Here is a 24,015-nt window from a genome sequence, read left to right as displayed (position 1 = left end):
TTTTTACTGGAACAGAGAATTGATATCTACCAAGCTAAAGGCACAATAGCCCAAATGAAAAAAATGCAAAGGGAAAAGGAAACATTAGTGAGGGAAATCCTGGAGCCACTGAAGTCAAAGAGTTTTGCCATGTACTTTTATGAAGCGAGGATTTCACCCAGTGTGTCCACCAGCCAGGGACAGCTACAGTGATGTGTTGGTCTTGCACAAAATAAACTGGATTTCTGATTATTATCCTTGCAAAATTAGGCTTCTGTTTAACTAGTAGAATGTAAAGAAGCATTGCTGCCTGAATGCTACACGTAAAGGGCACTGAAAGGAGAGTGGATTGTGGATGGAATATAAGACCACTTCCAATTATCTTCTTTCTGTGTCTAAAATTGACAAACAAAGCAACACTTTGAAACTCCAGGACCAGAATTACCAAATAAATTCAAAAAGAGCTTAAACAAATAATGAACAGATGGGAGGAAATGACATATAGTGAAGCATGTGAATATTTACATGACACCATATTTACATAAAATTCCAGCATACCAAAGCTGAGTCCTTCACTTTACTACTTCCCGAATCCATAGGAAAGAATCCAACAACCAGTTTGTACGCATTATCCAGATACGTGGGTCCCAGCTTCAGAAAATATGAATAATTCTGCAAGCCAGCCACTGCATAAGGAGAAAATGCTGGTATTGGAAATATAAAGATTTTGAAACGAATTATTGTGGATAATACACCAGCTAGAAGAAATTATCTGAAGAATTACACTCAAATGAAGAAGACTACAAGCTGGAAGCCCACATGCTTAATGTCGCCTCAGTTAATAATGTTGTCCCTATCTGAACAATGAACTTTTACCCCATCTCTCTCACAAAGACATCATGCTGAGTCAATGCAGTTATTATTCAGTAAGCTCCAGCTACTCAAGTATGTTGTGAAAAGTGGATCAGATGTGTTTCTGGGCATACTGTTAACTTGCAGATCTGCACCAGGTGCATCAATTTACAAATGCAGCTATGAATTGTCTGCCCAGCAGGTATGTTTTTGATTCTAGCATTGATAATGCTGCCAAAGTTAAAGGGTATTTTATTGCTGATCCATTTTCAACTGCTCTCTTTAGTTTGGGGCTATGTTTGTAAAGAGCAGTTGGAGTGACAGTGCAGGACTTGCCTCAAGAGCCCTCTTACACCTACCCACATCCACTCAGCCACCCACCCATATGCACTCTCTTGACCCTCTCAGGGTCTCAGGTTAAAAAAATAATGGCACCACAGTTGTACACATTCTTCTACTTCTCCCACCCGCAGAAAACAGTAGCAGTACCTGAGCTGCTCTATTCTGCAACCATTCCCTCCTCTTAAAGATGTAGGGCTCCTTGCCTACTCTGCTCCCAGGCTGAAGGGAAGAAGCTTGTAGCTCCAGCTATTATGATCCCTGACCATAGTCAGATCACTGTCCTACCCAAAATTCCTACTCACCGCAGGCATATGAGTTTTTCAAGTGCTGTTGAATGTACAATGTGGACAAGTTAATGTCACTATGTGCACCATAACTTTTTCATTTCCTAACTGTGTGTTTAAATATATAATCTGAATGCAATAGTAACATTTTTCTATTGAATGTTCAGTGTATTTTCTTATTTGTTTGGCAACAGCATTTTTAAAATTTGTGTGCATTTTGTTGCTCTTCTCATTTTGTTGTTACAAAACTATCCTGAAAACTGCTCCATAAATCCTGAATAAATATCCCACACGAGACTATAATGGTGTTAATTCCCAGAGAAAGATGGACTGTATTCAGTGGTTTTAAGTACTCCCAGAAGTAATCTTGCCAGAATGTTTTTGGTCTTGTTAAAGTTTCACTTTAAGTGCTGTATTTTTGTCAGTTCTTATTTATATACTGCAGACATAAGGAGGGTTGGGTTTGTTTTTTTCCTCCAGACTCTAAAGACATGTGAAAAGCAGATGTGGTAAAGGTCTAGAGAGTATTCAATGGATACATCATGTAGCAGGTATTAACTTTCAATGCTTTTTTATAATTTCTTAAATTCAGTCATATATGAAACTCCTATTGCATTTTGATAAGCAGCTCATGAGTTGCTTGAAAAGCAGCCCAATTAAAAAATAATGAACCTATTTTCTCTGGAACCAACTCATTATCTTGATGGTTTCCAACAGCAGCTTAAGGCTCAATTCTACATCAAACTGCCTTTGTGGCTGTTGGCCAGTGATATCTCTGTAACCCTCAGGGGCTCTTCAGATGTCAAGGCAAATCATTTTTCCCTAGTGGAAATTTTAAAACTCCCACTCAACAGCAACCACAGTCACTTCTGCCCCTATTGCCACTGTGGAGTCTATGACTATGCCTAGACTGAAAGATATATGTGACAACTAGAAAACATCTGGTGACATCAGAAAGAATCTACTGAGCATGTTCAAGACCATCCTGATAGTATAACATGGAATATCCTAACAAGGGGATAGGCTCTTCCCTATCTGTCTGCCTAATAATTATAAAGATTTGGGGGTTTCTTAATTGGGGTGACCCATTGGACTAACCTCTATTTTAAATATCCATGCTGTTCTAGGAACCAAGATAATTACGGTCCTTGGGCTATAGTCCATGAAAATCATCATTAGTAAAAAATAAATGTCTTCCAGGTGGTGTCTGTGTGTGAATGACAGAGAGAGAGAGAGACAGAGACAGAGACAGAGAATATGAGTTACTTTTCAGAGCTACAAACTAATACAAACTGGCCAATGTCATTATGGCCATTCTTGACTACTTCTCTAGTTAGCTAGCAGCAGCTAAGCCTAATGCAGGGATTTGTTCCTAAGGAGGACAGACAGTTTTTCCATGTTCCCTCTCTATCAGGATTCGGCAAGGTGGGGGTGAGCAGTGTAAACCTTCCCAAAAATCCACTGGCTCCGAGTAGAGCTGCTGCATCAATGGATTTCCAGGCTCTCTAATCACACACATGTTTTCTCTACAGTTGCCCTCTTTTGGGACTACAATAACCCCTTCTGGTCCAATTCTCACCCCATTCTCACTGTGGAACTGTCGACACTTTTTGACACTGCAAACTGATCCACCAAAGCACTTTTAGCAATCGTGCTTTTCATCACCATTGACAGAAACCAACATAAAGTGATGGTGAATTTGGCCATGTAAGATTTATCCAATTAAGTATGAAATGAGTAAAGTGATGAGGCTTCCATCAAGTCCCTTAGAAGATTATTCTACAATCTGACATTTTTCCTAGTAGTTCTTAGAACTTCATCAGTGAGTTGCAGTCACAGTCAAAGGGGGAATAATTGATTATTTAACACTTACATTAACAATATCAACGGAAGAAAATAACAGGATTTAGTTAAAATCTCTCTCGTAAGAATGGTATAGGAGTTAGTTGTGGAAACCAGCTGTCCTGACCAGTTTTCGAGTAGATGCAGCTTTGATGAAAACAAACTTTGAGACAAAGCAACACTATGATCTTACTACAAAGCTATCTTCTGACACAGTATGACTCTCTGTTATTTACTATAAAAAGGTTTCTTTGCTGCCTGGGCTAATATTTTGAACAGCATATTCTTTGAAGTATAGTCTTCTAGAAATGGGAGGACAAAATTGCAATAAAAGCCCATTAAATGCATTATCAGTTCAGCCAGTGTACCCATGTGGTGTTTATCTTGTCTGCATACATGAAGACACTTGGGGTGAATTCATCTACAATGTAAGTGGGAGTTGTGGAGTGGATATAGAGTTCCTAGTCCTCCACCATTTTTAGAGAGGACCATGATGTGTTGCAAGTGGAGCTTAAAAGAAGGAGGAACTCCCAGTCAGGGAGTTTCCTAGTTGGTGTGTAAGGCATGGCTCTTTGTGTTTATGTCCTCACACTAAAGATGTAACTTCATTCATTTTAATGCAATCATCTTTCTTGCTCCAGGACTGTATCCATGTTCAATTGATCTCTCTTGGACACTTTTCTTAGTGCATAGAGAATAAAAATTCCCATCAGCATTTTATAAAATTATTGTTGCTAACCAATTCCTCCCCAAAGTCAAGTTCTACAATAAGTCCAATTAGCACTAGAAAGGAGGGAAACTGAGGGGTCATACTCACAAAGAAAGCTCATCTCTTTTAAATTGAGAATATACTATGGAAGCATATGCCTCATGTTAGACTGTCTTCAGAATTCTGGAGAACATTTGGAAGCAACTAACTTTCTCTAGATCACATTGTGACACTTTAAAGATAAATTAGGTATTCCACCAAATATGAGAAAAATGATGGAATTACTTTGCTCTTGACTTTTTCTTCCTTTAAAATGGGTGCTTGTGTGATGTGGGGAAAATAGAACGGGCTGGAAAAGACAGAAAAATGTGCCTTTGGAATGAACTGTGAGTTCTATAGAAGCAAGCTGGGAAATCTACCCCATAAATATTTTGGTAGGTAATTCTCCTATTTGTTTTTTGCACATACTCCTGGCCTTGCCTTTGCAATGTAAGGCCCCAGTGTTACAAAGAGATGCATGCAGATAGCTCCTTACATCAGCACAGAGACCTCATTGCCTTCAATGGGACTCTGGTTGAATGTAAGGTTCTTGTCACCACTAAAGCCTGGTCTACACTAGGCATTTAAACCGGTTTTAGGAGCGTAAAACTGATTTAACGCCACACCCGTCCACACTAAGAGGCCCTTTATATCGGTATAAAGGGCTCTTTAAACCAGTTTCTGTACTCCTCCCTAACGAGAGGAGTAGCGCTAATATCGGAATTACCATATCGGATTAGGGTTAGTGTGGCCGCAGATTGACGGTATTGGCCTCCGGGCGGTATCCCACAGTGCACCACTGACCGCTCTGGACAGCAATCTGAACTCGGATGCAGTGGCCAGGTAGACAGGAAAAGCCCCGCGAACTTTTGAATATTTCCTGTTTGCCCAGCGTGGAGCTCCGATCAGCACGTGTGGTGATGCAGTTAAAAATCAAAATAAAGAAAGAGCTCCCGCATGGACGATGCGGACGTGATCACTGTAAGGGCAGGCAAATCTGTTCTACAGCGCTCCGTTACAGAAGACGAAATTCAAAATCATTTTTAAAAAATCTCCAGACAGATGCCATAGCAGGGGCTCAGTGCACTGCTGCATGACAAACGTAACGGAAAGCCCAAGAATCAAATGGACGCTCATGGACTGGAGGACTCAAGCTATCCCACAGTTCCTGCAGTCTCCGAAAAGTATTTGCATTCTTGGCTGAGCTCCAAATGCTTCTAGGGTCAAACACAGTGTCCGCGGTGGGTCAGGGCATAGCTCGGCAATTTACGCACCCCACCACCCACCCCCAGAAGTGAAAGGGAAAGCAATCCTCTCTTGACTCTTTAACATGTCACCCTATCTTTACTGAATGCTGCAGATAGACCCGATGCTGCAGCACTCAACACCAACATCCTTGCTCCCCCCCGCCATGGGTGGCTGATGGTGCAATACGACTGGTATCCGTCCTCGTCATCAGCCTATTGGCACATGGGGCAGTGCAAAAGGACTGGTAACCATGCTGACTAGCATAGGTGAGGTCTATCAAGGGTGCCTGGCCCTAATTTTTCATGGTAGATGGTACAGTATGGCTGATAACCATCGTCGTCATAGCAACAGGGGGCTGAGCTCTGTCAGCCCCCACCCTTCATGTGTAAAAAAAAAGATTCAATTGCCCCTGGACTAGCAGAGGGATGCTGGGCTCCTCTGCTCCACACTCCTTACTGTCCTGTCTGGACTATCATAGCAGCTGGAGGCTGCCTTCCACTCATTTCTCACTAACAAGTCAGTGTGTCTTATTCCTGCATTCTTTATTACTTCATCACACAAGTGGGGGGACAATGCTACAGTAGCCCAGGAAGGCTGGGGGAAGAACGGAATCAACAGGTGGGGTTGTTGCATGCTCACCCCCTGTGAATAGCATACAGCTCATAATTTCTGCAGGATCTGACACAGAGCAGCTGTGCTCTCTGATACAGTGGTTCTCTAGTACTCTTGCCCATATTCTAGCCAGGACTGATTCTATTTTTAGATACCAAAAAGGAGGGATTGACTCTGGGGGTCATTCCCAATTTTGGCTTTTGCACCCCTGGCTAAGAGCAGCCAGGGGCACTTATGACAGCAGCAAATGGTGCAAAACGACTGGTAACCATGCTCATCTTTTTACCAATTTATGGATTGGTAGATGGTACAGTATGGCTGATAACCATCTCTGCTGTCATGCAAAAGCAAAAGCATGCTGCTGTGTAGCGCTGCTGAATCGCCTCTGTCAGCGGCATCTAGTACACATACGGTGACAGTCACAAAAGGCAAAACAGGCTCCATGATTGCCATGCTATGGCATCTGCCAGGGCAATCCAGGGAAAAAAGGCGCAAAATGCTTGTCTGCCGTTGCTTTCCCAGAGGAAGGAGTGACTGACGACATTTACCCAGAACCACCCTCAACAATGATTTTTGCCCCATCAGGCACTGGGATCTCAACCCGGAAATTCCAAGGGGCAGGGGAGGCTGCTGGAACTATGGGATAGCTACGGAATAGCTACCCACAGTGCAACGCTCCAGAAGTCGATGCTAGCCTCGGACCGTGGACGCACACCACCGATTTAATGTGTTTAGTGTGGCTGCGCGCACTTGATTTTATACAATCTGTTTTACAAAACCGGTTTATGCAAATTCGGAATAGTCCCGTAGTGTAGACGTACCCTAATACTCCACCTGCCTGGATCTGTTTGTACAATCAGAGCCTTGCAGATCAGTAATTATTAATCACTGAAGCCGCAGGGTACAGAATCACTATTGTGATATATGTATTTTTCTTTAACTTTCTGAACCTAAGGACTATCAGATAATGGCATCCACACTCTTGTCTGTTTCATATTAATGTAAGATTATCAAAAAGTAAAATAATTCTATTAATCTATTTCTTACTGTCACATCCTCCCCCATGACTCTGTCCTATTTCTTACTGTCACATCCTCCCCAAGTTACTGCACATACTTACACTAGCATATTGACAAACATGGGGTAGCATACCCATTGTACGTTCATTTCAGCTATTTTAGGGTGTATCTGAACATCTCCGTAATGAGATAAGGTGAGGATACAGGAGCCCCAAATACTGTTCCCCAATCCTTCCCTCCTCCCTTGTTCTTTCAGTATGATTCATATCTGGAAAATCATTGCCTTCAACAGTTTGATCAGTTCTTTACATCATATCATAGTCAATTCACAGAATGAAACAAGGAGAAGATCACTAGCTACTAATATAATTACCTCAATTTTTCAACTTGGTTAGTCTTCTTAGAGAGGTTTATTGGTTTTGCTGCACTATTGCACAACTATAAAAAGTAAGCTAAATTATATACATCAACACCAAAGCTACAAGTGTGCTTCTGTAGATGACTAGTAGTTATGAATCCTAAACTAACTTCATGGATCATTCCTTCAAATATTTAATACTTCCTTCTTGAGACTGACTTTTCTGGTATTTACTGTACATTGGATAGAGGAGCTCTATAAAGTTTCTTCTAGAATCAAAAGCAGGTATTTTGGCTAGAAGGCCAATTGCTACAAAAAATAGGCAGCAAGAAGACAGCAATGACCAAATCGTCACTTGCCATCACAGATAATTCATCAACTCCAAGTCCATCACAATTGTGGTCATCTAGTCTGACCTCCCGTATTACACAGAACTTCCCCCAAATAATTCCTAGAGAATATCTCTTGGAAAAATATCCAGTCTTGATTTAAAAATTGCCACTGACAGAGAATCCACCACAATGGTTAATGACCCTCATTGTAAAAAACTATACAGCTTATTACAAGTTTGAATTTGTCTAGCTACAACTTGCAGCAATTGGATCCTGTTATAACTTTCTCTGCTAGTCTGAAGAGCCCATTAACAAATATTTGTTCCCCATGCAGGTTTTTATGAACTGTAATCAACTCACCCCTTAACTTCTCTTGGTTAAGCTAAATAAATTGAGCCTCTTGAGTTTATCACTATAAGGCATCTCTTCAATCCCTTAATCATTCTTGTGGATCTTCTCTGAACTCTCTCCAATTTGTCAGTCTTTCCTGAATAGCAGACATCAGAACTGGACAAGTATTTCAGCAACAGTAACACCAGTGCTGAATACAGATGTAAGATAACCGCTCTACTCCTACTCAAGATTCCTCTATTTATGTATCCAAGGATTCCATTACCTCTCTTCCTATGATAGAATCTCCCATCCTGTAAGTATGGCCTAAAGGAAAATAAATATTACTCTAGATGATTTCTGTTTGGAGACAGGAAGCCAAAAACTAATCAGAAAGAAAGTCATATAAATATTAAAAGCAAAATGAAATCTAACATAACTGACAGAGTCATGGTATATCTAAGAAAGAGAACACTGCCCACTACCTGCAATTTTAAAAGACTTACTTTGCATTTGTAGCATCTTTATTGAGGTTTCATGTACTCTATCACATCTATTTGTGCTGCACTGTAGAATATAGACAAACTGCCAGTTGTTCTCTTGTGTACAAATCAGTGGAGAGAAACAATTCAAATCTACCCCGTATAAGAAAAAGTTCCTCTTGATCAATGATCTGTATTTATTCATTTAAGTATCCTTTAGCAACCAGATTTTGGCATACAACGTGTAAAGAATTTGTGGTTTGGCACTGTGCAGGGATGGTTTCTGTACTCTACATTGATTGTGCTCTAGACAATGATTTACAGTGTCCAGCTGGAGCAACTTTAAAAAAGCAAACTCAGACTCTAAATTCCTAATTAACCAGGTAGGTACAAAGATGTCTCCACAAAGGATCAATCAATTACTGTAGAAATCTCAGTGGGATATAAAGCTGATGTCCTTTAAAAGGACTATTTTCAAAAAATGAGAATATTTATTTATACTATCTTCTTTCTTTGTATAGCAGAAAAGTGTGTTTAAGCCAATGTGTACTTCAATAATGCCAGGATCAGAGCACTCCTGTGGTTCTGCGAGTCTAAATGTTTGTACAGCATTTAGTAGAATGAGGCCCTAATCCTCATCAGGGACTCTAGATACTACTATTAGAAAAATAATAATAATATTGTCATATTTGTCTACATTTGGGTAAGTAAGAGTCTGGCATTGTCTGCACAAAAACCCATCAAATATAGGGCCAAATATTACTCTCAGTAAACCCTGTTTCCCACGCCTGTACCTCAGTGAGGCCCGTGGGTTTGCAGGTAACTTCAGGAATTAAGACTGGGCATTATTTATACAATTTATACAATTTTTCATCTGTCTTAGAGCTCCAGGCATGTAATCACCTACCTTTCTATTTCATACTTTTCATCTGCAAGATATAAAAAATAAATCTCAGCCAAATCTAGGGATGTCACCTTTCTAATGGCTGGTAACCGGACCCCTGAGGCCTCGCCCCCTGCTCCGCCTCTTCTCCCAAGGCCCCACCCCTGCTCTGCCTTTTTTCCCAAGGCTGCCCCCTTCTCTGACTCTTCCCCAGGCCCTGCTCCCTTCTCCGCTTCTTCCCTGAAGGTCCCACCCCTGTAGGCCACACTCCATGGCAAGCCGCATGAGCAGCATGGCCCCAGAGACGGCAGTGGCTGCTGCTGCTCCGCTGCCTCCTTCCTTCCGCTTAGGCTCACAGATCAAAAAACTGGACATCCAGGCTCGTCAAATGGCATCTGGACACTCAAGCTGAAACTCGGACTGTCCAGGTGAAAACCAGGCAGGTGACAACACTAGCCAAATCCTGCCCTTAGTTACACCTCATAGGGTTGTATGGATATGGAAAAGGTCATGAATTTGGTCTTAGATCTTTAGTGCACTATTCTGATACTGCTAACTGCAAAACCTATGTACCCACAACCAGCCAGGTCAGAGTCAAAGTATGTGCATTTTATAGTGTGTGTGTGGCACCTCTGTAAAAAAACTAAAGAGTTTTGGGGGTTCTTATTAAAAGAAAAGACTTTGACTTCTGAAGATCAGCTTTTAGAACAAACTAATCACTGTTTCGGTTTTCAGTTTCAGGAAAACATTTTGGGGTATCTTCTCACTGCATCAGCCAGGCTATAGTTCAAAGACAGGTGTTTGCATTTAATCAATGCATTTTAGTTATGTTCTACGTTATGCTAATTGCTAGGCCATAGCCAGCATGACAGACTATCTTGTAACAGAAGCAGTCAAAGAATATAGTTCCTGGCTTTTCACCAATTCAAGAAATAAAGCTCCCTTCTGCCAATTTTAAAATACCTTCTTTTTTAAATTAGATTTTGATTTTCTGCTCAGAAACAGCTAAATCTCTGTTGAGCCACTGCAACCCATTTTGCACCTTAGTGTAGACTGCCTTTCCTGCTTTTTTTGCAGTTGTTGCTGCTAACAGAGGAGTCTCTGCTTTACCAAAGAGAACAGAAGATTTGTTTTTAAAGAAGTTTTCTCAACTAGGCCTACCTTATTTTTTTTCTTTTACATTTTCAAAACTATTTAAAATACACACATGCTATGCAAGTTTAGAGCAGATAAAACAATGTAAATGGTCACAGCTCTAATTGGTTAAAGAAAATACAGTATGAGCCAAAAACTACTGAAGAGATATTTTTCCTATTTCTTTATTATGATGATTTTATATTGCCCTTTTCATCCCAGGATCCAAAATTGCTCACACATAGAAGCATCTAGTACTTTAGATCAGTATTGGCCTGTGTATTTGTAAATTTAGGGAAAGAAATATTTATACTATATGTACAATTGTTTATAAGTGTATCAAATGTGTATATTTATATAGTACACATTCATTCTACAGTACTTGTGTTGTATTTAAAGTTTCTTCTGTTTTGAAAGAGTCTATCAGTTAGAGAGAGATTTCTTAAATGCTTAAAAGGGGAGAAAAGAAAGAAACTTTAAACATCACAACTTTATTTTCATTTGTTACTGCACCTTCCCAGCTCTGTAAGTACTAACACAAATTTAAAAGCAAATACACTCACAAAGTTAAAAATGAACACCTCTAAAGCCTGCTGACTGGGGATTAGATGAGATGTGATAGCCTGGGAGAAATGCTACTGCTTTGGACAAATTATGTTTCAACGTCCCACTATTGTGGTTTTTTTTTAAATATTTGTCAGAGGTGGACAGAACTTTGCATGGGTGCCATCTGGTATGCAGTAAGCTTTTTAAAAATCAAAACAAATAAATAAATCCAACAGCATCTTCATCTACCACCTCCCCATTTTTCCAATAAACCCAAAATTTCTAAATGCAACAAAATTAGCAGGTACCTGCAAAACTCAACATACCAACTATGAAGACATCATGACTATAAGACCAATGGAAAAAACGGTCCCTAGTTTCCTTCCCATGATCGCCAGTGCAGGTTCTTATATTGGTACCTATCACCAAGGTATCTGACTCTGTCCAGCCCTCTTCACAGCCCCCCAGCAAAAGCCTGGGGGAATAGGTGACTTTTATAGCATATCCTGAAGATCACCAAGGCAGAAACAAATTCCAAAAACAAGGATACCACACAAGAATGCCTGCTGGTAGACCCTTCTAAATTATACCAAATATAGCTCCAGCCCATGGCAACTTCCACTGTACCACCACAAAGGGAAAGTGGCAGCCTATCAGATTGCCAGGATGTAAATCATTTACAGCTTTTAAGGTTAAAAAACACTCCCTGGAAACTAATTGGTAGCCATCACAGATCACCAGTATGTACAACACACATGAGGATAATATGTGGGACTTTACAACAACTGCAAGGTTCAGTTTGCAATGGGGTTCCTTATAGTTTCATTTTGAACGCATATTGTGAAGCAGGAGCTACCTTCTTTTCAAGCCTATCAAGTGAAGAAATCATGATAGAAATACATTAATATCTCTTCCAGGTTAAGTCACTAGGGAGCATCACTGCACTCTGGTTAACTGGGAAAAAATAACAAAATCCATCGGTATTAGAACCTAGTCGGAGCAACAGCATGAATGGAAAGAAGTTCTGCTCCCTCTCCCTTACCCTCATCCAACCCCTTAACCAGCCTTGCAGCAGTTCTTCAGTGTTCCCTTTCTCCAGCCCTCTACACAGCACTCAGCAATGGGAGAGGGGAAGATATATTTTAAGAGGGTGATTGTACAATGAACATTTTCCCAGGAGTTGATGGGAAGGAGAAGCATTCCTGCCCCTCTAGCCCCCACAATGTGCACAAGACTGTCCCCTCATCCCAACATCATCACCTTTTCCACAATACACCTACACGCAGTCCTAACCCTTCCACCTGAACCATCCCACTGGTCCCCTCCTCTAATGCAGCTACTGCATCCAAAATATTGTGAGAGTTCCTTCCTGGGATTCCAATGCCACCATCTTTTACAACCACAAAGACTGTCCCAACAACACACCATGGATGAATTTTGGATCCAGGGCACAAAAAGATTGTTTTGAATCCAAATCTAGCAACTGTAAGTATTAATGTTTTATCAAACTTCTGATGAGAATAATATTGTCATAATGCTCCTGAAATAAATATGAATTGCTCAGTTAGAAGAATATTGTGAGTGGTATACAACATATTATAAAATACTTTCAAATCCACTCGTCACCTTGAAGCTCAACCTAATTTCTACACTATTTTTCATTTTGGAGAATATAAACTAAAAAATGTATTTAAATGACAAAATCAAAGGGAAATGATTATCTGGTTGTTACAGAAGTTACTTATAGTCCAGGATTTTATATTAACTACTTTTCAGATAATAAATCTACACATTCGGAAAATAATGGTTTGAAGGATTTGGAGCTGGTCTGTAATAATTTATTAATTATTATTCTGTTACGTTTGCTTGATTGTTGTAAGGATGTTTCCTGTGTGCTCATTATGTAGAGTTAATTCAGTAACAGGATTGTCATGAAATGTGCGGCAGATCCTGATATGCATGGTCCTTAAATGTTTGCTGGGCACTGTAACAGATATGTACTTTGAAATCCTACCTCCAACATCCAGTTGAGCTTTCCAAACTGATTTTGGGGAGCAGATCCAAATCCAGGTAAAGAACTTCAAAGACTTTGCTTGGATTTAAAGAATCACACTCCCTCAATGTGGGAGGCAGGATTTTGAGCTAAGGAGAACTCAGAGCCTTCAAATGTGGCAGGCCTAACATAGACCCCGGTCAAGAAGATGATTAGATTTTAGGTAAGATAGACGTGTGCTTACCTCTTATTGTTTTAATAATCTTTTTCTCTTATGTTATGCTTTGTTGCTACTGCTAATATTTTTTTAAAAATGGTTTAAGAAGGCTGTTTCAGGTCACTATATTCACCACTAGCTACAGACTCCGAAAAGAAAGAAGGTACTGGGTCCATTAGTAGGCATGGTTGGAACTCAGAGTACAAGAACCTATGACCTGGCCTATGAGTCCAAGAATCACAAGATTTCACTCCAGAAAAGGTGAGGGCACGAGGCCGGATACCTGCTGGGATTCACTTAGAGACACCTGGAAAAGGGTCAGAAGGGCAGCGAGCTCGGTAACTATGACCAACGGTATTGCCATATACAGTCTGAATTCTGGCCCAATGTTACAGCAGACAAGAGATATACATTCAAATGGATCTCTAGCTTCTGAGTTGGAGGATATACCTTAACTGATTACGCCTCAGGTTTGAAATACCTAGATTCCCTGGAACTGTAGGCACCGACAGGATTGACTCAGCCTTTCAGTTTTCTGATGCAGATAAACTGAGTTCTAGACCATTTATTAATGCATGTGATGGAACCACAAAAATAGAGATCCTGTCTGCTCTGTAAATACCCATCTTAGTAGTGTGCTATTGTTTTTGTTTTCTGCCTTTCCATCCCAGAAATGGTTGCAATTCACTGGTGCTTTGTATATATGGTTTGTATATTGCTTTGGGATCACTCAGGATGACAGGCATGATTACATATATAAAATTTTATTACACTAACCACATCTTACCAAAGAAACAGTAATATCCCTATAAGGCACCTGTAAAAAATAGTCAAGATTTTAATTCATTTCAGAAGACTTGTCCTGCTATTTTAAACTCAACAGGTCACTGAACAGGTCCTAGGCTCCATTGTTAGTACAGTGTCTGTAAAAATGTTTCTTTCAGAGTGGAAAAAAAACCTAGTTCTCAGTGTTCAGTATCTTTTACATCTGCTGCTCAGCTGGAAACACTGTTAAAAGGCCATTAGAACTTTAAGGTAACAGACCTTGCAGGCTATGAAAGCCATAGAGCAATTTGCTGTTTGTGTTAGGAGTATCAGCCTTAGCCACTTCCTTTTCATGGGCTGAAAACAGCTTCTGTCATGAGCCGTGAAAATCAATTCCACAATAACTGGGCTAAAATGTAGCTTGAGGTATTCTCTCTATAGGCTGAAGTTACACAGTAGAGCCTCCTTCTGGGCACATGTGGTACCTACAGCAGATTAACAGGGAATGTTTCCCAAAGGCTCTAAGAAGCAAGTTCAGGTACTATTAATAACTTTCTAACTTAGCGCACAGGAGACAGGGTCTGTGATGTGTAATATAAAGTCTGAATTACTACTATGAGTGTAAAAGCAGCAAAGAATCCTGTGGCTTTTACAGAACCAGACTAACACGGCTACCCCTCTGATACTTGATACTATGAGTGTAGTTAGCAGAAGGAGTTAACGCTGACCAGGGTAGGATCCGTAATATTCTTGGTTTTGGTTGCCTCTATTGTGTTTAGAATTACAGTAATTGCCTAGAATGCTCTTTCTTCCAAATAACAGTATTTCAAAATCTTTCAAGGAAATAAAGCACTATTTTACTTTGCTTGAAGTAAAAGGTCATGTTAGTGAAAACAAACTGCACTTCAGAGGGCTGGTGGTCTTTAACAACAGTTTTACTCTATTACCAAGGGCTAAAAAGAGATTCAGTTTTCTTAGAAATAACTCTTGGGTTTTCTGGTGTGCTTGAAGGAACTCTGTAGCATTAAACTGCGAAGGAAATTAACTTTAATTCCATTGGTTAAAGTCTTACATATAGAAAACTATAAATTAAAGAATCTTACCATGTATATGTTTTGCTACCATCTGCAGTACATTTTCAATTCCTTGGGCATCTTCTAATGTATTCACCAGTTTAGCACAGCTATCCTGCTCTTAAACACTAGCCTTGACATGCCGTGCTTAGGAGTATGTGTAGACATATATTTTGAAACTGCTAAAATAATTATGCTTGATAGTACAAACGGTCACTATTCTAAGCTGAGCGTTCCTTTTCCAGAGAGATAGGACCATTAACCAGGTATGAAGGGTATCACAAAGTCATAGTTCATTGAAAATGTAATTTCATTTTGCTGGTAATATGAGTGCAGATACTTTGGCAATGTAATGGAGTTTTAAGTACCAAGCCTCTTATTTCAACTGGAAACATTAACATAATTATACATTTTTACTTTACTAAGCAGAAAGAAAGATTAGTATGCATAGTTTTTTAACATATATCATGCAGAATAAACCAGTGATCTCTAAATGATATGGCAAGATCCTCAAGTCATTCAAACGAAATAGCAGGTGGTAATTTTTAAGACAAATTATCTAGAAAAGCTTTTATTGTTGATCACTTGTTATAAGATTTGCAATTTGCAAGTAACAGTACATTCAGCTGAAACTGACCTTTTATGAGAGCCAAGTCGTAATATTAATGAAATGCATATATTCTTTATTGCAGTCATATAAAAAGAATGGCCTGAGCTTTTAACACAGTGCATGACCACTTTGGTGTCTGACCACTACCAAGTCTCTGAACAGTATAAGATACCATATGATGAAATAAGTACTAAAGTAGCAGTAAAACAGTTTAACACATTAGCACTTAGTAATGTAAGAGTACTGTAGCTTTATATGTGTTCTTCAATTGTAAATCTGAATGTAAACAGAAAGTAAAAAATAACTACAGTACAATAGTACAAGGTACTGAGGTTCAGTGTTACACTAATTATTATAGCATTGCTACTGACATCTCCATTTTAAATCCCTCTTTTCAGGATTTAGAATTCCACCATAAAAATCATGCTCTGGAACTCCAGAAGTTGGGATTTAAAGTTTAAGTTCTCAGTCCGAAAGCAATTTTTATGAGTTAAATGAAACAAACAAACGTAAACACAATTTTGGCCTGTTTAAAGGATGGTTTAAAAAATTAATACAGATGGTGACTTGGCTTAGACATTTCTGGGAATTTTTTTCTCAAATGCCCTGATCCTGCAGTTACATAAGTGTTTGACATTATGAACACAAGTACATAAGAACATAAAAATGGTCATATTGGTCCATCTAGTCCAGTATTCTGTCTTCCAACAGTGGCCAATGTCAGGTGCTTCAGAGGTAATGAACAGAACAGGCAATCATCAAGTGAGTAATACCACTCAGTTCAATGGGATTGCTTATGTATGCAACATGAAGCATGTACATATGTGACTGCAAGATCATGGCCTAAAAGGGCTTTGGCTCTGATCATGAGAATACTTATGCACGTGCTTATCAGTAGGTAGTGAGTAGTCTCACCGATTTCATTCTGTACTACTTGGTAATTAGTTCTCTTTAAAAAAACCAATTATATAGTTATCCAACAAGCATTCAGAACTATTCCATTTTTCTGGGTACTGTATATAACAGGGATCTGCAACCTTTGGCACACAGCTCGCCAGGGTAGCATCCTGGGGGGCCGGGTCGGTTTGTTTACCTGCCGCGTCCGCAGGTTTGGCCGATTGCGGCTCTCACATCCCTCGGCCCGCACCACTTCCCGCAGCCCCCATTGGCCTGCAGCGGTGAACCGCGGCCAGTGGGAGCCGCGATCAGCTGAACTTGCAAACGCAGCAGGTAAACAAACTGGCCCGGCCCGCCAGGGTGCTTACCCTGGCGAGCTGCATGCCAAAGGTTGCCGATCCCTGGTATATAATATCTTCTCACTATTTGTCAATGTAAAAACAATATGGAATAGTTGACAGAATGACACTCAGGGTACACCTACACTATGATAAAATAGTGGCACAGCTGCTGCTGGCCCAGGTCAGCGACTAGGAGTGCAAGGCTATAAAATTGCAGTGTAGACAAACAGGCTTGGGCTGGAACCTGGGTTCTTGGACCTTTCTGCCTCATGGAATCTCAGAGCCCGAGCTCCAGCCTCAGCATCTATATTTCAATTTTATAGCCGCACAGCCACAGGTCTTTTATTGCAGAGTATACCTCAGGATATGTCTACACTGCAGTGTAAGCCCACGGTTAGTAGAACTCAAGTTAACACATCCAGGTTTGTTAACCTCGGGCTTGAGCATCTACATTCATTTGTAACCCCAAGTTAGAAATAATTGAACCCTAGATCTGAGCCTGGGTCTCCAGTGTCTACACTGTATTATGCGGGATCAAGTCCAACTATCTGTATCCCAGACTTCCTACCCCCTCCTAAAATGTGGCTGCTCTGGCCCTTTGTTCATGGTACAGTGTGGGAAAACTTGACTGTCTACCAAGCTTGACTGGCCAGAAGACAAAGAAAGTCAGCCCATGGGATTGAGAGATACTTTTAGTGGACCCCCAGAGCACAAGTCCAGTGGGGCTCCCTCAATACTGCAAAGCAATAGGGCTTGCCCTGGGTCCTGACTTGACTCAGGCTTGGACTCTCCACCACCGTGGGGTCCTGGGACCCTGGGTGCAAGCCTGGGTTATCATGATTTGTGTGTAGATGGAAGCGAGGTTAGGCTTCAGCCTGAGTTTGAACCCTGGGTTTGCACTGCCGTGTAGACATAACCTAAGGACTCAATTAATGGTTGACCTGTGGCCACTTCACACAGGATCTGTTGGCATTAAGTGGCTGTAAAGCTGCCATAATAGTTCCTCCATTGGGTATTTCCAGCTGCTGCAGAGTCAGAATAGCAGGCACTACCCACCCCCTAAAGAAGCCCCCACAGCAGGTAATCAGCTGGGGAATTACCAAAGTGGGAAGGTGTGACAACAGCATTATTTTATGTCCTGGCTATTGGAATGGTTCATAGAGATCATGAGCCAGACACAAGTTAGGGCAGCCCACAAGGCTATTCTAACTTGCACCAGGGCTAAACCAGACAATGGCAGCCCTAGCACAGGGGCAGTGCAAAGATCACATAAAATCCCATCCCCACTTCAGCCTTTGCACTGAGCACATTTCAAGGATGCATTAATCTCTAAGAGCCCAATATTGATTTCACAAAATTACAACAGTGTAACTGCACTGATTTCAGTCATTACTTCTGATTTGTACTGTTCAGAGATCTGAAGCAGGTCCTTAGCCTTTTTCAATCTCCCTTTGTGTCCAGTTAACAGACACTCTGCTCACAGAGTTCCCATTGACTTCAATGGAGATGGCAGTAGAACTTATAACTAAATAATAAGTTGCGTGACACTAGTTTGACCACCAGGCTTTTCCAGTGGTCTTCTGGCAACCAGTCATTGCATTCTAAGGATAAGTAAGGAGGAGGAAACACTAAGAAAAAAGCTTTTTGGGTGCTTCTGACACAAATGAATATCTCAATTACATGAATGATTATGCAGTAGTTTTAATTATTGTTTTAGAGCCTACAAGAAGCTGGAGTTGTCTGTTTTGTTTGGGGTGGTGAAGGGGCTTTTTTTCCCTTTAATCCAGTGCTCCCTATCTTGCCATTGTGAAGACACTTTGTCAAAGTTAACTTTAGGAGACTCTTGACCTTCAAAATAAAGGGCTTGATTCTGCTCTCACTAATTTCATAGAATCATAGAATCATAGATTATTAGGGTTGGAAGGGACCGCAAGAGATCATCTAGTCCAACCCCCTGCTCAAAGCAGGACCAATCCCCCAATGGGGCCCTCAAGGATTGAACTCACAACCTGGGTTTTTAGCCAATGCTCAAACTGCAGGGGAGCTCCACCACCACACCCCCCCTGCTGAGAGAGGACTGGGGAACTGCTGGGAGCCCCCACCCCACACCACCCCACCCCCTGCTGGGTGAGGCTGGAAGTGGATTTGCTGGGCCCCCCCACCAGCCACCACCCCACCACCCTGCCCTGAGCTGGGAGAGCTGGAACTGGACTGGCCCCCCCACCCACACCACACACACCCCTGTAGTGCTTCTTGGTTGACTGAATCTTACCCTGCTCTTCATTTCCACAGGAGAACAGACTTACAGACTTTTGAAGTAATATTTAGAACTCCAAACCTTTCAATAATTTTTCCAAGGAACACTGTAATTACTCAGTTATTCAAGATTTACTCCAAAACAGACATCCTGATCTCTTTGGTAAACAATCTGTATTTCAAATATTGCTATAAAATACTTCATTGTTTAAGTAAACAAGGGAACTGAACAAAGAGGTTTAAATAAGACTAAGGATCTCATTTAAATAGAAAAAGCATAATTCAGACACTGCCTTGGCTTTTAAATTGTGGAGCATTTTATTCTGAACAGTGTGAGTTAAGGACATGCTCCAACTTTAACTTCGAACTTTCAGTTTTCATTGCCTTAAGTCAGATGCTTAAAGTTATTGAAATCGTGGTTTGAATTTAACAAGTATTGTTGACAGATTTTTTTACTATGACATTTCACTTTCATATAAAATATCTTAAAGGGTCAGATTCTGATATTCTTACATACACACACAATAACACCATCCTCCACAAGAAGCCTGAAGAAGTGTACTCGGTACAAGCAATAATTTTATTGTATTCGTGACACCATCATTTAAATAGAGAAAGTCGCTATCCTTTCAATATTTTTACACAACGTTTATTTTGTGACACTCTGATGCAATGTTCTCATCACATCTATGAGAGATGGAATTCATTCACTAGCAGTTTTACAAGAGAACAGGTTTTACTGTGGTATCCTTGAGTAGATTCTGAAGCTACTATCACCTGTGCCAGGGATATCGATGTCTGGAAGAAAATCTGTATCAATATTATATGTATTGCAATATTGCTTTCTGTGATAACACATGAGTAAGTATTCTTCCACCAAGACACTCCCAGCCAAAGTTTTTTTCCACTGGAGCTTTGCTGCAAGACCAGTATTTGGCCCTAAGTGCTTGAAAATACCTCTCCGTGCAATACTCCAAAGTAGTTTGCAGCACTGGAATTCAATGAGCAACATCCCCAAAAACCCAGGATATTTAGGGTTTTAGGGTCAGTCCCTACATTTGATAGGTACTACACAAGTTGCATTGAACTTTAGCACTAACATAGGAGCCTACAATATAATTGCAAATAAATATGCTCATTATAATCATATTATCATTTACTTTAACACATATTTCATTTGCATCAATATACTGTACAGAAAAACAGTCTTACAGTGCATATGTAACACTAGAAATATTGTGAAAAAAACATATTTCCCCCAAAACTTTTAAAAATAATAAGAGAAGTACTGGTGTGAACAGAGCTTATCTAAAAAGTCTTGGCTTTGGGGGGGGGGGGGAAGGGGTAGGCAGGTTTCCTACAAGAAGCAAAGCCCAATAACACTAGTGTATTAATGTTAATGTATGTATATAAGGTGTGCTGGTATTCAACAAATTTTGTTTTGCAAGTAATTTTAACTTGGGTTCCTCCATGTCTGGTACCTATCTTATTTACACAAGCTTAGCATATTTTTTCAACACCTTGCATGTATACATGTGCTCAAATAGTACAATGTAGAAAATGTAGCTTCTTAAAAAACAAAAGTAAAAGTGTAACTATATTAAACTCCAAAAACACAAATAAAACTATGCATCATTTAATTTCAATCATATTTTCAAATGATCAACATCGAATTCCTTTGAAAATAAAGCATTTACTCAAATGTATGAAATCTGATGCACCTTGACACACTAATGTTGCAATAGATTGTTTCACTAACCAGCAATTATAGTTCATGTAAGTCAAAAAAGGACCAGAAAGGAAAATAAATCAAACAAACGAACCAAGCACCATAAAATCCTTATGTTGGCTGTTGTAATTAAATGCTTATAATAATTAGATCTAATGACAAATAGACAGCATTCCATTTAACAACAGGGTAGCCTTCCCAAGTAATTATTACAAAAGCACTCAGCAGCATGTGCAAAATAGCATACTGCTAAACACATTACCTAAACACAATATAATCACAATCTCCCCAACAATCAAGTATACCACAGTCTACAAGTAAGCTGCTTAAAAGTATCCATCTCACCCAGATTCAAAGCAGTTAAACATTAAGGAAAGCCAACTGCATTTTAAAGTTAGGATGCTTATGAAAAATAACATATACAGCTGCATCGATTTTGTATTCCACAAGCATAAAAGAGCAGATGATAAGAGAAATCTTGGCTTTAACTATGATTATTTATGAATATTTGACTAGCAACCAATCATTAGGTCTCAATACTTACTAATAGAAACCTATAAGCTCAATTGACACTTAAGTAAGATATTTTAAACACTGCATGGCCACTTTTAATTGATTTAAAAAATAAAAGAGTGGAGAAGAAACTAACACTTCTGGGTGAGCTGAAAACAAGAACTATCTACTCAAAGCCATTAAAAGTTTGAAATTCACTAAGATTTTTAAAACAAGACAGGACATAAACTGACCTGTCACTGTCAATCTGAGGGAAGAAAATTACTGTAAGTGAAGGGAAAGCATGACTGAGAAATTCGGAGGGCATGTGGCTCACAGGAGAGCTCTCATATAATTGATTAGCAATTCGAGAAGAAATCCAAAAGGGGCACAGAAAGCAGAGCAAGAGCTTGAGCCGGAGGAAGAGAGGTCTCTAAATTGTCACAAGCATAGGCCCCTCACTCTCCAGTCCCTGTCCAAAATTTGTCAATGGGCCAGATCCTCAGCTGGTGTGCCTCTTAATTATGGCTCCAGGGAACTCAGAAGAGCTATGTTCATTTACACCTGGGTATCTGGAGGACCATTATGTATCGATATTGTGGAACAGCACTCCTGTTCTATGGATTGGCATGTTTAAGGTCTTTAGATGTTTGCACCACACGGTTTACATCATGATGATAAAGAGCCAGATAATAAACAGTAAGCAGCACTGGCATTATTTAATCCGAAGATAGAAAAATTCGCTGCTTCCAACTTTTAAAAAAGCGAGGAAACAAACCACGGAGTGCCCAATTCACGGCGCAAACAGGAGAATCAAACAGCAAAGTGTTAGGAGTTCGCAAAGCGGATTCCTCTCCGGAGGGCTTGGGCAGCCCGAGTCCGTGCATTTCCGAGTCATCCCCCTGCCTCTCTTTTGCTCTACTCTCCGATTGCCAAAAGATTCTCTTTCCCGGGCACGTTTTTATTCAGTCAGTGCAGGAGATGCAATGAATATATGGTTGGAGCTAAAAGCAGGCAAATAAACTGGGGGGGGGATCCCTGTTTTAGAAAGAAGGGTTGAAATGAACCTGCTGTAACAATGTTCCAGAACAGCAGGGGAACTCTCCCCAGCAGCTGCTGCTGCTGCCCAGGTTCCCCTCCTTTTCTTGGTTGGGAGTGGAGGAATCTGGTGGTTGGGGATGATTTCAGTGCTCGCTCGTGGGAGTCTGTGCCGAGACTCGACTAACCGGAGTCATGTTTATAATGAGAAGAGCCGCTTTCGCTGTGCTTGTAAATTCTGCCGCACATAAAAGCCAAATGTATGTGCAGATCCCGTCTAGGGAACCAGAAACTGATCCAAACTTCAGGCAGAGGCAGTGGGGAGAACCCCATCCCCGCGCTGCCCCTACTGGCAAAGGGCAAGCTTGTCTCCCCGCAGGAACCGGCAGTGGAGGCTGGACCCTCCATCAGGACGGGCTCTCTGGCTTTAATAACCCAGCAGCAACTCTGCGAAGTTTCCAAAGGCCACCAGTGTAATCGCTGCTGGGGCGCGGAGCTCACTGCCAGACCCTGCCACTCCTCTGGCGCGCGCTTTCCTGGCGGGTCCCGTCCCTGTCAGACTGTCCCGAGGGGGGAGACAGACCAAATTCCCTGTGTACACACAATGAGGCAATTCATGTCCCCGGCTCCCGACCCCAGCCGCCCAGCGTGCAGGCCTGTGAGAAAAGCTGCCCCCTGGTCCCGGGTAAGGAGCCGGGGGGTGGGGGGGCAAGGGAGAGCCCAGACAAAAGTGAACAACATTTCAACTCATCCAGAAGGAGAAACTGGTGGGATGCTGTAACCACACGCAGCCACATTTCCTCGCCACATCCTCCCCCTCCATCCCATCCCATCCCGCCCACCCTTGGTCCTTACCTGCTATCTCCTGAAAGGGTACATTGACCAGGCTGAAGCCTTTGGCACTATACGCCTGCCGCACCTCACTGCAGCTCCGAGCCTTCACATCAGCCCCGGCCGAAAGTGACAGCAGCAGCCCGGTTAAAGCCACCAGCGGAGCCGCGATCCGCGAAGACATGGTGCAAAATGCAAATCCAGCTCAATAAATCCCGGGGAACGGTCCCAGCTTCACCCGCCGCGAGCAGAGCCGAGGTGCCTCCAGGGTGAGGAGCAGACGGGGTCCCCCAGCGGAGGGGGAGCGAGGAGCCCCCCGGCTTGCTGAGGCAAACTTTTATAAGCCGAAGGGGAGATGTGCGCACACACTAGCGGTGTCAGGAGCAGCAGCGGCCGCCCCCCGCCCGCTTCTTCTTTCCCACTTCGAACAACCCCCCCGCTACACGCACAGGTCTGGCTGGCGGCCGCGGATCGGAGTCCCCAGACAGGGGCAGCAAAATCCTGGAGCCACTGAGCTGTGCCTGCCGGTATGAGGCTGGCGAGCCCTCACTCCCTGTCTGCCCGCGTGGGGATGGACTGGAGAATGCACAAGTGTGTGTGTGTGCGTGTGTGCGCGCGCGCGCCTCTGGTGGTGTTACTCTGGGTGGGTGGGTGGGTGAGAGTGCATATAAGGTTGTATTTACGGGATCCAGGGGAACCTCTGCTTCACACACGCGGACGGAGCCTGCAGGAGCAGCCTCCTGAAGTAGGAAGGGAGAAATCCTGGAGACAGACACAGTGAT

General features: G+C 41.5%; 1 protein-coding gene across 1 annotated transcript in view; it reads right to left on the bottom strand.

Moving 5' to 3' along the window:
- The window catches only part of GPC6 (glypican 6), a 1,136,844-nt gene extending 1,113,062 nt beyond the window's left edge, over positions 1–23,782 (bottom strand). Inside the window, exon 1 of the mRNA XM_039518904.1 lies at positions 23,258–23,782. Coding sequence (XP_039374838.1) covers positions 23,258–23,417 — 160 coding nt within the window. The 5' untranslated portion in view covers positions 23,418–23,782. The remainder of the gene's footprint in view (positions 1–23,257) is intronic.
- Between the last annotated feature and the right edge of the window lie 233 nt (positions 23,783–24,015).

Source organism: Mauremys reevesii, linkage group 1 (genome assembly GCF_016161935.1).
Source record: "Mauremys reevesii isolate NIE-2019 linkage group 1, ASM1616193v1, whole genome shotgun sequence".
NCBI classification, from domain to species: domain Eukaryota; kingdom Metazoa; phylum Chordata; order Testudines; family Geoemydidae; genus Mauremys; species Mauremys reevesii.
Note: the sequence above shows the minus strand (reverse complement) of the source record. Positions and strands in the feature narration are given on the sequence as shown.